The 17,984-nt window shown below is 35.4% G+C and overlaps 1 protein-coding gene across 3 annotated transcripts in view; it reads left to right on the top strand.

Annotated features, from left to right (window-relative positions):
* Positions 1-17,984, top strand: part of SPOCK3 (SPARC (osteonectin), cwcv and kazal like domains proteoglycan 3) — a 404,892-nt gene that overhangs the window by 362,162 nt on the left and 24,746 nt on the right. For 2 of the 3 annotated variants that reach the window (XM_038559156.1, XM_038559155.1), the window contains one exon: positions 8,365-8,484. In XM_038559156.1, coding sequence (XP_038415084.1) covers positions 8,365-8,484 — 120 coding nt within the window. Of the gene's footprint in view, positions 1-8,337; positions 8,485-17,984 lie in introns of all 3 variants that reach the window. The other variant, XM_038559157.1, reaches the window with a different exon arrangement.

Genomic DNA, 17,984 nt, shown 5'->3' with positions numbered 1-17,984 from the left:
GCCTGTCCTTTCACATTCTCACCAGACTCCATGCTCAGAACCTAATTCACAATCGAACAGAATGAAGAAACTGCCATTTCCTTTGAAACTTGAGCATATTCCTGGGGGATGTTCGGGGGTCTCGCTTTGTCTCACTGTGTGGGGTCAGTTCTGCAGACCACACGTTAGATTCATTTTGAGTCAGATTGTCCTAGAATAGTGCGTGACTCAAGCTAGTTTCGTTCTGGAGAAATTTTGCAGCCTTGGTTAAGTCTGTGTAAATCACTACGTATCTGCACCACCTAATTTCTCAAAGAATGAAATATAAAAAGTAAAACAATGCACATTTTAAATATGTTTAAAATGGTTTGTGAGGTCAAAACTTTCTATCTTACAGAAATCAGTTTCTTTTTTTTTTTCAGAAATCAGTTTCTAACCAGTTTCTCTTCTCTCCCGTGTCTTTGTTCATATTCTACAACTCAGTAACTTCGTTTCTGAGAGTTTTCAAACAGCAATAACTGTTGAATAAAAGCTTATCCTAGTTCTTTTTATATACACACAAATTGCAATGTTGCATTTCTTATATATGATATTTATTTGTGGGAATTTTTAATGTTATATAGCCATAGAATGGAATTTTTGCCTCTACCATATATTTTACTGTCAGAGGCTTTAATAACCCGAGAAAACTATCATTTTATAATGTAAAACAAAGGAGTAAGATTAAAAACCATTTCTCTGACATGGTCCAAGCTGTGCAAAACTTACATAGCAGATAAGCAAAGTACATATTGAATATTGGCCACGTATTGGTAATAGTGTTAAATACATGGTTTTGTGTTTATTCTTATTAACATATGTCATAAAATCTATATGTCTGCAGAATTGGGATCTCTTAGATTGGTAACCGGAAAATGATTTTAAGATCTCAAAAAAGATGTTTAATACTTCTGAAAAATAACTTTTAAAAAAACAAAAAATAAAAGTGTGTTTCATCATCATTTAATGAGAACTGGAGTTTAAATGCTCTAACAAATACAAAGTTCACAAATGGCTTTTCAAATATAGCGTGAAGCAGTCATTATGGGTGATTAGAGCCTAGAAAGACATGCTGGAGATTCTTCAAAACATATAAGCTAAAAGTCTTGCACACACAAAAAAGCTGAAAACTTTTTCAGGATTACGCAATTTAATTTTATCTACATATTTGAAGGCATCTTTGTCTGAATTCCGAGTGAAAAAGAAAAGATCAAATAAAGCAAATATACAGAGTTTTGTAATAAAGCCATTCAAAAATGTGGAAATCTGTGCCATTTATTCATCAAATATTTATTAATCACGTCTTTATGTGCTGGCACAGTTAGATATAAAAAAATAAGGATAATTCAAGAATAGATTATGTGCACCCAAATACATTTTTTTTTAAAAAAGGGATTTTATTTATTTGAGAGAGAGAGCACAAGCAGGGGAGGGGTGAGGGCAGAGGGAGAAGCGGGCTCCCCGCTGAGCAGGAGCCTCAGTCAGGACCCCGGGCTCATGACCTGAGAAGAAGGCAGGTGCTTCACTGAGCACCCAGGGGCCCCCGTCCACCCCTAGTACTTAAAAGTGGAGTCCAATAAGAAAGGAACTCCCGCGCTCCTTTTGAAGCTGAAGTGAACAGGATGCTCTTCAGAACCTTTTCTCTTACAGTCTTTTTTTCACGGCCTGTGGAATGAGAGGACAGGATTGATGTTGAGAGACGAGTTGGTTGGACTTTTCCTTGTGTAATAGACTTGGACTTTTAAAGAAAAACCCACATGGAGGCAACCTGAAGCCCTTTCCCCATAGAATAGTTGTTTTCTGCGGGTTGTCATTGGACCGAATCCACATACCAACCCGGTCCCGGACATTTTATAATTATAAAATTAATTAAGGGGTACCTGGGTGGTTCAGTCAGCTAAATATTTTCAGCTCAGGTCATGACCTCAGGGTCCTGGGATCCAGCACCCACCCCCCGGCCCCGCTCCCCACCAGTAGGGCCCCTGCTTAGCCAGGACTCTCCTTCTCCCGCTCTCTCTCCCTCCCTCTGCTCACCCCCCCATTTGTGCTTTCGTTCTCTCAAATAAATAAAATGTCTAAAAAATCAAAACTAATTAAATCTCAGAAAGCGTGTGGTTTTTGATTTGGCAAGAATTCTCTCTCGCTTTGCCCAATGCTTTCAGATACGTCGTTGCCAATTTCAAGTTAAACGAGTTAATGTTGGCAAAAGAAAATTAACTTGCACAATCACAAGAAACATTTTCAAAGACCTGATACCTAAAATAGTACTTTTAATATACGCTACTGATTAGGGCCTCTACAAGTGAAATGTCTTGGACCTGTGCCTGGTATCTCTCCATCAATTCTCACCCTTCTTGATTTCCTCTGAGTGATGTCAAACACCTGGAATGCTGGATACCCAGGATCCTTGTGTAGACCTGTCTGACCGTGGTGTCTTTTATTGTGCATTGGTAAGGAAGAGATGCCAGTTGAACATAATAGAGGTAGTTCTGAATGAGGAGTCCCAGCTTTGCCCCCAAATACTATGATTTGAAATGAGGTAAGAAATCCTCTAAGCCAGTGGATGTTATAAAGGAAACTAATACCTCAATGTTTGACTTAATGAGTATGATCAATAACCGTTAACTGTCCGCCCTCAGCTCTTCTGCTTAGAAAATGCAAGTGGTGTTGCCCAGCAGCTTCCACGAAGGAGAGAAACAGTGCAGGCCGTGGGGGGACCCCCCAAGCTGGCGTTCTAGGGTTACAGAGGTAACACGTAGGGGAGGGATCATAATGCAAGTCAACAATCAGCCTCCTGCCCCACTCGCTTGTCATCCCTCCCCTGGGCCATGGAGCTAATCGTTTTTAGGCGTTGCTGGTTTTTCCCCATCTGGTGATTAGCCAACTTGTGAAATAGCTATTTATCAACTTCAAACATTACCTTTAGATTCTCTGCTTTGATAAATGAGAATGAATTTCACTTCCCTCCCACTTTCCAAAATAATTACAGGGCTCCTCTTAGTTTTCCACTGATTACAATTTAAGAAGCAAAAACATTAGTAAAAAAAAAAAAAAAATCAAAAACAAAAACGTCTAACCATCTGTTTCCAATTCCATAGGTACCTTTTACCTCCTCATTTTGTAAAAGGAGGACATTAGCGTGGCCGTGTTTCCCCCTAAGTGTCCTCAGGTCCACCTCTGGTTTCTGGCCGCGGTCACCGGCCTGTTCATTGCCAAAGTTGGTAACACTTAAGTGAGAGTCCATGACGGCGGTTAGGGCTTCTGTAAATGCTTCAATTAGGTGAGTTGATTTGTATATTAAGAGTTTCTACAGTGTCGTGACGATGTGACTATTGTTCACTGGAAGTGATGATTTATGCTAGAATTATTCTAGCTGTAAAAAAAAAATACATCTTTTTCTTTCTCAACGGAGAATATCACCAGCATCACTCTTAAATGTGTTCTCCTGGGTCACATCCCAACTGCCTTATCGTGCCTCTGACTTCTGCAAGCCGTCCATGGGGGCCGTCTTGTCGAATCCCTCTCTCCCTCTAGCCGTCCACCAGCCTCGTCCCATCCTCACGTGCGCAACACGAGGAGTTGCACTAGTGTGCGAAGTTTTTTCTTGAATCCCGTGCCTCTTTTGTGACTCTCACGTCTTTTGCTTCATTTCCTTATGTTTTGTTGCAGCCCATTCTCATGGTGGCATGGAATGCAAAAATCTGAGTTCTGACACATCTGAAAAAGCCTTTATTATGTCCTGTTTTCTTCACACTGACAGATATGAGAATTCGATTAAAATCCATTGTGCTTGGAATTTTGAAGGCTTGCTTTGGGTTCCTCTGTAATCCATTATTGCTAATGATTTTTGGGATACAGATTCTTTGCCTTTGATAATAACCTTTTGTGTGCTTTTTATGTGATTATTTTTGTTTTCTTCCCGAAGGCTCTTATAATCTTTTTATTACATTTCATATGCTAAATTTTAAAAGATGTCTCAGTCTGTGTATGTGTGTATGTTTAATTCATTCAGTTAGGAGCTCAGTGACCCCCCCCCTTTCTCCAAAAACCTCTCTTGTTATAGGAATGATTTTCTATATTCTAAGATTATTTTATCAATTTCAAATTCTTCTTCCTCTCTTAATAATTTCTGTAATTCGAATATTGAGCTAATCCTCCATGTCTCCTACTCTTTCTTTTATGTTTTTCCTCTCTCATCTCCGTCTATTGCTTTTATTTTACATTCTAGAAATGTTTTGTTTTGTTTTGTTTTGTTTTACCTCCACCCATTCTGGTATGTATTTTAACTTGCCCAATATATGATTGTGTGCCCTTGTGTACACAAGTATAAATACATGTATAACTTTTCCAAGGCCTCTTTCCTTTTCATGCATTTGCTTTATATAATACCATGCTCTAATTAATAAATTGGCAATAATTATTAATAATTAATAATTTGACACAATTCAAGAACCTTGCATTGAAACTTACCTTTCTTCAAATTTAGTTTAAAGCCATGTTTATTACATTATTATTTATTATTGTTATTTATTCCTGAGTACAAATACAATGAGATCAATGAGTATCAATCAAATTAGTTCCCTATTGGCTATAAAATTTAAAACAGTCATTTAACTTCTATGTCCCAGTTTCCAAAGCTATAAAAAAGCCATAATAATCCTTAACCTAATCTTCCAGACTTGATATTAAAATCAAATGTAAAGCCTCATTAGAGTCATTTCATGGTGTATAAATGCAAGATATTATCTCTAGAAAAAGAATCCATGTAGTAGAACTGTTGGAAAATGTGAAGACATTAGTTGACTTCTTCTGGAAGAGAACAGTAGTAAATCACTGATGACTTCTAAACACTTCAAGGGTGAGACCTGACTGGTCATGTTCCAATTGGAACATGTCTGCAACAAAGATTTGGTAACCAGTGAAGTAGAAACTTCATCCTGTAAGTAAAGCTATGTTTCTATGTTGTTTGAGTGAGGCATTTCCTCCTTTGTGTCTATGACAAGGACAGTTTCACGACTTATAAAAAATAATGACACCATTGTAGCTGCCCTAAAAACATCAGAAGAAGCAGAAAAGGCAAGTGTCATTGAGTAGCCTCCATTTGGGGCTCTCGTTAACTACTCCAGAACGTGTGGTGGCATATACTGTAGCTTATTTTTCAGTAAGATCCTGTGATGTTTTTATTTGGCTTTAAAATTTGGACTTGAGGTACACCATTCCTTTAAAGCCAAGAGATGTATTTATGTAGGTTTTGTGTTATTGTCTTCTAAGAATGTGTTCTGCTAACACCGTGTATCTTCGCAGTGATGATCATCTCACTGTAATCATAACTTACTGAAATGGAAATGTGTAAGCTTTGAGTGAAATACTGCTTATTTGGTCTAGGTGGGAGCATACTAGTTTCTTGTTCTTGCTGCTATTATTATTGATTTGCTGTAAGGATTTGCTATAAGGATTAAAACCATGGACTCTATATTCCATGTTTAAATTCATCATGTGGCCCTGCCCCTTACCTGTCTGACCTCAGGCAGATTCGTTCTACAGCTCTCAGTGCCTCAATTTCCTAAACTTAGGTGGACACAATACTAGTGGGATGTCTGGGGGGCTCAGCGGTTGAGCGTCTGAAAAAACATAAGATGGGTAAAGGAAATAAAGAACTAAAATTCATTTTTAAATGCTCATTTACTTAAAGTAGTTAATGCACTAATATGCTTTAAGTCTTAGATTAAAAACACATGCTTTAACTCTTAAAAGTATAAATGTACTTATTTATGTCTCTGGGCAATTTATACCTCCCCCATTCTCATTACAGAGGTGACAATGTTCCCCAATCTCTTATGTGTATTTTCAGACATATTTTAAGCATATATAAACAAATGCATTTTTCCTTCCTTTTCACACAAATGCAAGCATACAAAACACACTCTTACCTTCTCATCTTTTTTTCACCAAAAGCTGTATTGTGTGTTGATGTCTATATCAGCGCATAGTAAGCTTTTAAACTCTATTTATGACTTATACAGCTTCACTGGATGGATACATCTAACCAATCTCACCAGGCCACACCTCATGGACAGTTTCGTTAACAACTGTAACTTCTTGTTATAAACGTGTGAAATAAATAGTATTGTACAATTTAAATCAGTTAGTATGTATGTAATATACCGGATGATAATTCCAAGGAAAGGAATTGGTAAGTCAAGGGATAATGCATGGTAATTAATTTAAATTTTTTTTATTTTAAATTTATTTTTGAATATTAATACAGGCATGTAGCACACAAAGCAAAAGGAAAAAAATGAATGGTAAAAATAAGACTCTCTCATACCATTTTCTCATGTTCATCCAGTTGGTTGGACTGGAGATAATCAGGCTTACCCGCTTTATGTCTAAATATCCTTCCAGAGACAGGTAATGTGTACATGTGTACGGAGAAGAATCCCTCTATTTCAGGCGGGTGTTGTTTTCTGTAGCATAACAGTTTATGACATCAGAAGACTCTTGCCTACATGTTTGTTTAAACAGAGATACCGGGCTGGAGGGTAACCGTTCACCCAGGAGTGCACATCATGTGGCCTCACCATTCAGTCTCAGCCATCGTAGTCCTTATCAGGAAAAGTGATGCTTCCTGGGACTCTCACTATAGGGCAACATTTTCCCGAATGAAGAAGGGATAGTGATGAATTCTGTACGTCCTCACCAAGGATTTTCAAACCCACTGCCATCTGCCTCTATGCTTGGCACGCAACGTGTATTCTGGGATTCCTCTTCACCATCATTCGAAACATTACTCTCACTTCTCTCTTAAATCTTTTATTTCCTGTGTCTCGGCCACCCTCTTTCTTAGTTCTGTGTCTAGGGTGTCACATCCCCTAGTAGCTTCCTAAAGAAACGTTAAGGGGGTGGTTATTTTTTTAAAATCTTGTACGTTAGCACATCTCTTTAGCTAATTCTCTCAGCTGATTTTTCTGGATATAGACTTCCGAAGCAGTTTTTCAGCTGTCTTTCTGATTGCCAATGTTGCTAATGAAAAATGCAGACATTCTGATTCTTCATTCTTTGTTTATGAGATTTTTGTCACTCTCCCCCCATGGCAACTTGTGGTATCTTCTTTTTTGCCTCTACTGTCCTAAAATATCAGAATGCATTACCGGTGTGGCTCACCCATCCTACTGGGTACTTAGAAGGTCCTATTAATCTGGAATTTGATTCTTTTTAATTCTAGTAAATGGTCTTAAATTATATTGCATCATATAATATTCCATTTGTTAGATTATGTCATACGTGTTTATTATGTATAATACATACAGTGATGTAATGTATGTAGTTTGTATTAAATGTGATGTGACATTTATAAATCAGCATGCAAGTTATTCTTTTTTAGCAAAGTGAACAAGAGTACTATTAAAGAGTGCTTGCAGTCAGTTCAGGAAATCACATATATGCTACTTGCAGAAGAGTTACACCCACAGTAGTGATGTCCTCTAAACAATGTAAATAAGTATTTCTTATATTTTGAAAATATTTTGGCAACAAAGGACTACATTTGACACACCATATTTTATCATTCATCTCTCACACACACACATACATACAGATACATATCTATAATATTCTACTACTCTTTATTGTAGAGACTATTCTAGAGAATATAATTATTGGTAGTGGTATATTATTGGTTAAATAAATGAATTAATTCATTTATTGTTAAATACATTCATTTATTTTTAAATGAATTAATTCAAGTTCCAAATGTCAAAGTCCACTAACACCTTATTCTTAAAACAGAAATTTATATTATTTTCTTAAATATTTTACAACTATTTCTGATGTTAAATAAGATAGCTTTTCCTTTTCTATGCTCAAAAAATATATAGGGTTATATATAACCTGGATTTAATATACTAATGCAGATCTATAAAATCATAACATATAATAGCTCTGGCCTATAATAAATGTGTAAATATTCATTTTGGATTTTCAGCCCATTATTTCCCCAGATCATCTACCTTCTTAGATGTGTTCAGTGTACAAATATTAAGACTGAATTTATGTGACATTAGCAATAAGAACGTTCCATCAAGTGCCATATTCCACTGAAGAGTAGAAGTAGACCTCCACTAATAATCTCCCTTTTTTGGACAAAATGTCATCATTTCATCATTATATTACCTCTCGTTATATTCGAAACATATATTTAATTTTCATTTTTAAAAAGCTGAAACGCAATTGTACTACATTTCTTTTATTACTGTTATTTTTCAGTTATTGAAGTAATTTGAGAACTAACATTGGCATTATGCTAAATTATCATTCAAGATTTGTGTTGTTTCTCTTTGTTTTCAGCATGCAGTGACCTGGAGTTCAGGGAAGTGGCAAACAGATTGCGGGACTGGTTCAAGGCCCTTCATGAAAGTGGAAGTCAAAACAAGAAGACAAAAGCATTACTGAGGCCTGAGAGAAGCAGTAAGATTTCTAAATATGACATGTGCCATTGTCTTTGACATGGAACTTTATTTCCAATGAATCACTTAGATCAAAACACATATTTCAAAATTTATTCTTTGCTTAGGTGCTGAACAAAAATCAGAACATTGCTATTACTTCCAAGCACACTCATAGTATTTTGCAAGGAAATAAAATATTTGTGACAACTCTGATTGGTTAAAAAAAAAAAAAAAAAAAGACATATCCCCTCAGAGACGACATTAACTTTCAGTTGAAGTGAGAGAGTAGGAATATTTTTCAGTTTTGATAGCAGTGATAAAGAATAAAACAACACTAGAGATAAAGGTAAGATTGTTCGAGTGCTTGAGAGTTTTACAGACACAATCAGTCACCCCCCTGCCCAGGCTACCGTTTCCGTGATGACTCTGCAGGCATTTCTACTTTGACCCAACAAAGCCAGTAGACAAGAGTGCTTTCAACAACACAGTGCAAATCAAATTCATTTTAAAAAGAAGAAAATAAGCTATATGAAGAGTACATGAATATTTTATCATCTGTATAATTTCCTCAGAGTGTTTTCTAACTCCTTAGAAGTAGGAAATGGCAATTGAAGGAAAGCACTTGCTATGAAAATTGTATGAACTTTAATTCTATATTTTTCATTTATAAAAAATATCATTACACATTTAATACATGTAAAAGAAAGATATTTAAATGTGAGCTTAATCTGAGAGGCTTCAAAAATTGAAGTATTTGCTCTGAAATATAAGAAGAGGTGGTGGGGCAGTAATTAGAAGCAGCATCTTGTAGTTGACCTGAGTCCCAAGTGTGTGCCCTTCTTTGCTCATTGTGACATGACCCATTCACTCTACTTTTCAATCCTCAAATAGCACTTTCTTTTTTTTTTTTTCTTAAGATTTTATTTATTTACTTATTCCTGAAAGACTCAGAGAGAGAGGCAGAGACACAGGCAGAGGGAGAAGCAGGCTCCATGCAGGGAGCCCGATGCGGGACTAGAACCCAGGACCCCAGGGGTCATTCCCTGAGCCAAAGGCAGACGCCCAACCACTGAGCCACCCAGGTGTCCCCTCAATAGCACTTTCTAACAAAATCACCTCATAGATGGTCATGGTTATCCATTCTCTATGGTCCCCAAATACCTCTTTTTTTGTTTGTTTGTTTTCTCATCAAGGGATTTTCTACAATCTCAACCTTTTGTATTTATGAATCTGATATAGGTTCTTAACTAATTTAATAATTCTTTTTAACTAAGCTCAGCTATCACTGATAGACATAATAATCTTCGAACATGTGATGACGATGTATATATGTTTCTTCTCATGAACTTCAGAAAGAGATTATAGTATTCCCCTACCCTGTAGGAGTATTTCTCAGGTGTGTCTTTGGAATTATTGATTACATTTTTGCCAGATGTTAATTTTTTGGATGCCTTGAGTATAGCTAAAATGACTAACCTTACTTAATAGGAACAACAGAGCTTGTTTGTCCCTGTATTCATAAAGCAAACACATCTGGGGTGAGGTAAAAGTTTGTTCCAGACCCTTACATATTGATCTTTAAAAATCCATGTCTACACTTATCCTACCAATTCCCAGACTTGAATATTTGTATTTCTTGATCTCAAATTTCTCCTTTAAACTTAAGACTAGTAATCTCTCCCATATTTGGAGATGGATAAAAGGAGAGCTCCTAGAACACTCAGCACCGTGCCTGGTTAATTGTACACATTCATAAATACCATTTCCCTTTCCGGCTTCTTGTTTCAAGAAATGAGGCACTCTTAATATAGTGGGTTATTTACAAGAAACTCATAAGTAGCTGAATATCTTTGGAAAGTAAATGAAAAACTGGACATAGGATTATTTTTACTACTTGAAATGGTCAGAGGCCAACTAGAAATAAGAGACAAAATCCATTCGGACAGATAAGACAAATCACTAGAAGAAAAATGGCGGACTGCCTCAATTCCTCAGATCTGTACATCATCCGAGTGTGTTCTTTCCTGACTCAATCATACTTAATTTGTGAACCAACCCACAATATTATATTCCATTTCCTTCGTATTTTTATTTTTTCCTTCACAGCATTTCTCAGTATCTACTGCAGTAGTAATCTACATGTTTATTCGGATTCTCCGGATTCTCTCTCTCTCTCTCTCTCTCACACACACACACACACACTAGATGACAGAAATCTTTACTGACCATTGTATTATACGAGTAGAGTAGTTTGATACATAGCACTGCTAAAAAAAAAAATACTAGTATGAATGGAAGAAACAAAGAAACCATCAAAATGCTGCATTACCTTGATGTACCACAATTTAATCACAGTTTTCCTCTTAAGAATGATTGTTTATTGTTTCCATTATTTTCTCCATGACGACCAATTCTGCAGCTGATTGTTATGCTTTCATTTCTAAGAAAGATTCCAAGAAGTGGAAGTGATGGGTCAACATGTGCATGCATTTCAAATGATAAATGACAATAGATGTTGTAGGTTGCTTTGCAAAAAAAAAAAAAAAAATCTTAAGGTATTTCTAATTTCTAACTGCAGAACATGTGAGTTAACTTTTGTCTTCATCCCTAGCAGCAAAAATATTACCATTCTTTTTAACGTGTCCATTCTGCTGAGCATGCTGTAATAGTTCATTATTAATCTCATTTGCATTCCCTTGATTAGTAGTGAACTTGAACATAAAATATTAGTGGGGGAGAACTTTCATTCAGCAAAACGATATAAAATGACTCATTCAGCTCAGGCCACTCTAATAAAATACTATAGACTAGATGGATTAAACAGTTGACATTTCAAGAATTCTGGAGGCTGGGAAGTCCTACATCATGGTATTGGCAGATTGGATTCTGGAGAGGGCCATGTTCCTGCTTGTAGATATCTTTTGCTCATGGCGAAATCAGAAAAGGATCTCTCTAGGGTCTCTTCTTATTAGGGCACCAATCCTCTCACATAGGCTCCCCCTTCATGACCAACTGCCCCCAAAGGCCCATCTCCAAATGCCATCCAGCTAGGGGATAGGACTTCATCATATGCATTTTGGGAGGACACAATTCAGTACAGAGCACCAAACAAAACAGCACACATACACCCGGAAAACCACTAGTTATGTCAACTTACAAGTTCAATTTTAAGGAAGCTATATTGATGACTTCCATTATAATTGTTTTTAATTATTCCTTCTAGTATTTTGGGGAGTTTTTGCTATGTGTGCTTGCTACTCTATTTTTTAAATATATAGATTTATTTATGATCTATACATTAATAAATTATGCTTATCACTTTATTTTATGATCATATTCTACTTACTGCTTTTTTTGCACAGATTTCACCTAATCTGATAGTAATATCATCACTTCTATATTTAATTTTATTGCACTTGCCCAATATATTCATCAACATTTTATTGTCAATCTTTCTTTATTACTTAGAACTAAATGTCTTTCTTGTAAGCATCCATAATTGAGCTCTGAGTTTTCAATATGACAGTAAGAAAACTGAGTGACTTTTATAATCAAGATATAACAATAAAGTCAACATAAAACACAGAAACATATTCTGATAAAACACAGAATGTTTGCCATAGGAGATTACCCAGAAGACAAAGAAAACCTTATTATCACAATTTCTGGTTAAGAAAAGACCAATAATCCAAGAAAAATTTGTAATTTTTAAAAGAGAAACAAAATTTTAGTTTTACATCTGTATAATATTTGATACTCATTTTAATTTTTTTTATATAAGAAACCTTTCAAATATTAGTGAGCCCTGACCATGGAAATAGTTTCAGGGATCCTTTTATAATTTTTTGTATTCATATACCATTTGGTCTTATGCATTTTTGTAACAGTAATTTTATTTTAGAATAAAACTATGTTTTTTAACAAAGTCATATCTTGCATACCTTGCGTATCAAGTTGCTTATATTTTATATATCAAGTTTGCATTATTTTTTCCTACTAGAGTATTACTTATATAGAGATTATCATTTTAAATTACAGTAATTTTTATTTTATATAGAAAACTATGAAGTAGATAATTTTGAACTGTTATGCATTAGCATTTTGCAGATTAAGAGGATTTATAAATATATATTTTATACTTTTTATACCCATATCAATTTTTATATGTAACTTTTTAAGTTGCAAAAATGAACATGTTTATTAACAGACCCAAATATATAAAAATGAAACTATAAAATTAGTGTGAATCATAAAAATTAGAGGCAAACAGTACATATATTTAAATTTCTCTAGTAGATGTAATGCTAACTTATTGAATCAATATACCTATTTAAATTTAGGACAAATATGTTCCAATAGAATATAAATGTATGCTTACATTATATGTAATGCTGATAACTCTGAAGATACAGTTTTTTATTACATTTTTTAAGGTTTTATTTATTTATTCATGAGAGACAGAGACAGAGAGAGAGAGAGAGGCAAAAGACATAGGCAGAGGGAGAAGCAGGCTTCCCATGGGGAGCCCAATATGGAACTCAATCCCAGGACCCTGGGATCACGCCCTGAGCCAAAGGCAGACGCCCAACAGCTAAGCCACCCAGGTATCCCAGTGTTTTTATTAAAAAAACATATTAAACTAGTTTCTTTTACAAAAGTTTAACTTATGCTAATTGAATTTGTAAAGGATTTGGGTTATTATAGTTTTAATACATTTTTTTAAGTATAGTTGACCTACAAAAAAAAAAAAGTATAGTTGACCTACAATGTTACATTATTTTCAGGTGTACAACATAGTGATTCAACTTCTTTATACATGACATTAGGTTCCCCAGAAGTGTACCTACCATGTGTCCCAAACATCACTATTAAATTACTCCCGACTATGTTCCATATGTTGTATCTCTCATTCCCATGACTTGTTTATTCCATAACTGGAAGCCTGTACTTCCCACTTCCCTTTATCCATTTTGTCCAGCCCATCACCTCCCAGTCCTCTGGTTTGTTTTCTGTATTTTTAGATCTGTTTCAGCTTTTTGTTTATTTAATTCTTTAGATTCCATAAGTAAGTGAAATCATATAGTATTTTTCTTACTCAGTCTGACTCATTTCACTTAGTATAACATCTTCTAGATCGTGAACATAGGTTGCTTACATATCTTGGCTCTTGTAGATAATGCTGCAGTAAATATAAGGGTGCATCTATTTCTTTGAACTGATGTTTTATTTTGTTTTTTTAAAGATTTTATTTATTTATTCATGAGAGACACAGAGAGAGAGGCAGAGACACAGGCAGAGGCAGAGGGAGAAGCAAGCTCCATGCAGGGAGCCCAATGCAAGACTCAATACCGGTCTCCGGGATCATGCCCTGGGCTGAAGGCAGACACTTAACCTCTGAGCCACCCAGGGTCCTGAACTGATGTTTTGTATACTTTGGGTAAATACCTTTGTGAAATTGGATCATATGGTACTTTTATTTTTATTTTTTTTAGGAATGTCCATACCGTTTTCCACAGTGATGTTAGCAAATTACATTCTTGCCAACACTATACAAGAGTTCTTTTTGTCTACATCCTCACTAACACTTGTTGTTTCTTGTCTTATTTTAGCTGTACTGACAGGTATGAGGTGACATCTCATTGTGGTTTTGATTTGCATTTCCTTGATGATGAGTGATGTTGAACATTCCTTATATATTTATGGCCATCTGTATGTCTTATTTAGAAAAAAAAAATGTCTATTCATGTCCTTTGCCCACTTTTTAAAATCAGACTGCTTGTTTTTGTTTGTTTGTTTGTTTGTTTGTTTGGTGTCGAGCTGTATAAGTTCTTTATCTATTTTGGATATTAGCCCTCTATTAGTTAGATAGGTTATTTGCAATTATCTTCTCCTATTCAGTAGATCACCTTTTTGTTGATGGTTTCCTTCACTGTACAAACGTGTTTTATTTTGATGTAGTCTCAATAGATTATTTTTGCCTCTGATTTCTATGTCTTAGAAGACATATCTATAAAGTGTTGCTATGGCCAACGTCAGAGAAATTACTACCAATGTTGTCTTCTAGGATTTTCAGGTTTCATGGTTTCAAATCTTTAATCCATTTTGAGTTCATTTTTTGTATATGATGTTAAAAGGTGATCCAGCTTCATTCTTTTGCATGTAGTTCTATGGTTTTCCCAGTACCATTTCTTGAAGAAATGGTCTTTTTAAAACATTAAGGTTGTTAAAAGGTTATTTTTTATTTTTTTTATTTCTAGAAATTTTAGTAATATATAATTTATATAAGCACTTACTATTCCTAAGCTAATCACAACACATACTTCTTAAGTGATTTTATAATGTAATTTGATAATACCATCTGAAGATAGGGGAAAAATACACACACCCCTGCACATTCATGCATACACATAAAGATTGTGTTTACAGAGAATGGGATAGATTGTAGTTACAGTTAAATATGAGACCAATGCTCTACAAAGTATTTTGCAATTTGTAGAGATATTGGAAGGAAATAGTCCTTGGAGAAGCAGGCTCCATGAATCCATTCATCTGTTGATGGACATCTGGGCTCTTTCCATGGTTTGCTCTTGTGGACTCTGCTCTTATAAATATAGGGGTGCAGGTGCCCCTTTGAAACATTATTTTTGTATCCTTTGGGTAAATAGTAGTGCAATTGCTAGGTCATAATGTAGTTCTATCTTTAACCTTTTGAGGAATCTCCATACTCTTTGCCAAAATGGCTGCATGAGCTTGCATTCCACCAACAGTGTGTAAGGATTCTTCCTTCTCTGCATTCTTGCCAACATCTGTTGTATCCTGAGTTGTTAATTTTAGCCATCTGACACGTGTGAGGTGGTACCTCAGTGCAGTTTTGATTTGTATTTCCTTAATTATTAGTGATGTTGAGATTTTTTTCATGTGTCTAGTGGCCATTTGTATGTCTTCTGTGGAGAAATGTCTGTTCATGTCTTTGGCCCATTTCTTAACTGGATTTTTTGTGTTTTGGGTATTGAGTTTGAAGAGTTCTTTATAGATCTTGGATACTAGCCCTTTAATATGATGTGTCATTTGGAAATATCTTCTCCCATTCCATAAGATGGCTTTTAATTTTGTTGATTGTTCCCTTTGCTGTGCAGAAGCTTTTTATCTTGATGAAATACCAATTACCCCATCTCTCCATCCATCTTTTGTTTCCCTTGCCTTTAGAGACATGCTTGCAAGAATTTGCTTTGGCACAGGTCACAGAGGCTGCTGCCTGTGTTCTCCTCTAGGATTCTGATGGTTTTCTATTGACATTTAGGCCTTTCATCCATTTTGAGTTTATTTTTGTGTATGCTGTAAGAAAATGTTCCAGTTTCATTCTTTTGCATGTTGCGGCCCAATTTTCCCAATACCATTTGTTGAAAAGACTGTCTTTTTTTTCTACTGGATATTCTTTCCCGCTTTGTTGAAGATTGGTGACCATAGAATTGAGGGTCCCTTTCTGAGTTCTCTATTCTGTTCCATGTGTCTATTTTTGTACCAGTACCATATTGTCTTGATGATTGAAGCTTTTTAATACAGCTTGAATTCTGGAATTATGATGCCTCCAGCTTTGGTCTTCTTTTTCAACATTACTTTGGCTATTCAGAGTCTTTCCTGCTTCCATACAAATGTTAGAATTGTTTGTTCCAGCTCCGTGAAAAATGCTGATGTTATTTTGATGGAGATTACATTGAATGTGTAGATGCTTTGAGTAGGATATACATTTTAACAATATTTGTTCTTCCAATCCATAAGTACAGAATATTATTCTATTTCTTCATCTCTTTCTCAATTTCTTTCATAAGTGCCCTATAGTTTTCATAGCACACTTGTTTGGATAGGTTTATTCCTAGGTGTCTTACGGTCTTTGTTGCAGGAAGGAATAGAAAATGTGAACAGACTCATAACTGGAAAAGACATTGCATCAGTAATAAAAAAAAAAATCTCCCAACAAATGAGAATCTATGGCTGAATGGCCTCCTTGGGGAATTCTTCCAAAAATTTAAATAAATAATACCAGCCACTGGAAAACAATATGAAGGTTCCTCAAAAAGATAAAAATAGAAGTATCCTGAGACCCAACAATCGCACTATTAGATATTTATCCAAATGATACAAAAATAGTAATTTGAAGGGGTTCATGCACCCCAATATTTATAGCAGCAATGTCCACAATAACCGAACTATGGAAAGAGCCCAGATGTCCATCAACTGATGAATGGATAAAAAAGATGTGAGATACCTATCTATCTATCTATAATGGAATCAAAAAGAATGAATCAAAAAGCAATCAAAAAGAATGAAATCTTGCCACTTGTAAATGACATGGATGGAACTAGAGGTTATTATGGTGAGCAAAATAAGTCAGTCAGAGAAAGATAAATACCAGAATTTCACATATGATTTCATTCATATGTGGAATTTAAGAAACAAACAAACAAACAAACAAAAAAAAAAAACAGATGACTATAGGGGAAGGGAAAGAAAAATAAAATAAGATAACACAAAGAGGGAGTCAAACCATAAGAAACTCTTGACTATAAGGAACAAACAAAGACCCCACTAAAAAGGAGAATTATAGACCAATATCTCTGACGAACATCGACACAAAAATTCTTAACAAAATACTACCTAATAGAATCCAACAATACATTAAAAGCATTATTCACCAGGACTAAATGGGATTTATTCCTGGGATACAGGGGTGTTTTAATATTCAAATATCAATCGATGTGATATACCACATTATACATGAAAGAGTAAGAACCATATGATCTTCTCAAAAGATGCAGAAAAAAAGCATTTGACAAAATACAGCATCCTTTCTTGATAAAAACCCTCAAGAATGTAGGATAGAAGGAACATACCTTAACGTCATAAAGCCCATATATGAAAGACCCTAGATAATATCATTCTCAATGGGGAAAATCTGAGAGCCTTTCCCCTAAGGTCAGGAACATGACAGGGTGTCCACTCTCACCACTGTTGTTTGACATAGGACCGGAAGTCCTAGCCTCAGTAATGAGACAACGACAAGAAATAAAAGGCATCCAAATTGACAAAGAAGAGGTCAAACTTTGACTCTGCAGAAAAGTCTTTCTTTTACAGGAAGGAGAAGGCAGGCCAGCAATGCCTTTGTGGATGAGGAGGCCAAATGTGTTGGGTAAGCAGGCAGCAGAATTTGGGCACTTTAACAGGGAATAATGTTTCCATGCTCAGCAGATTCTCAGTAAATCAATTAAGGAAGGATTTTGTGTATCTTAGCGCTTTAGTTCTTGCTCAAACATGTGGAAAAGCCAGAGTTTAGGTGTCTGGGGAAAAAGAAAAGCATGGCTAATGTTTGGTCAAGCCAAAGTTCAGTGGCTGAGTAATGGGCAATTGTGAGCATTTGGTCAAACTTTATTCTTAACTATAAGTGAGTCATTTATCTACCAAGCGAGGATATGAGATTCTTAAGCTTCTGATTTCACTCATGATTTCAATCCTTTTATATCT

The sequence above is a fragment of the Canis lupus genome, chromosome 15 (genome assembly GCF_011100685.1).
Source record: "Canis lupus familiaris isolate Mischka breed German Shepherd chromosome 15, alternate assembly UU_Cfam_GSD_1.0, whole genome shotgun sequence".
Lineage (NCBI taxonomy): Eukaryota > Metazoa > Chordata > Mammalia > Carnivora > Canidae > Canis > Canis lupus.
Note: the sequence above shows the minus strand (reverse complement) of the source record. Positions and strands in the feature narration are given on the sequence as shown.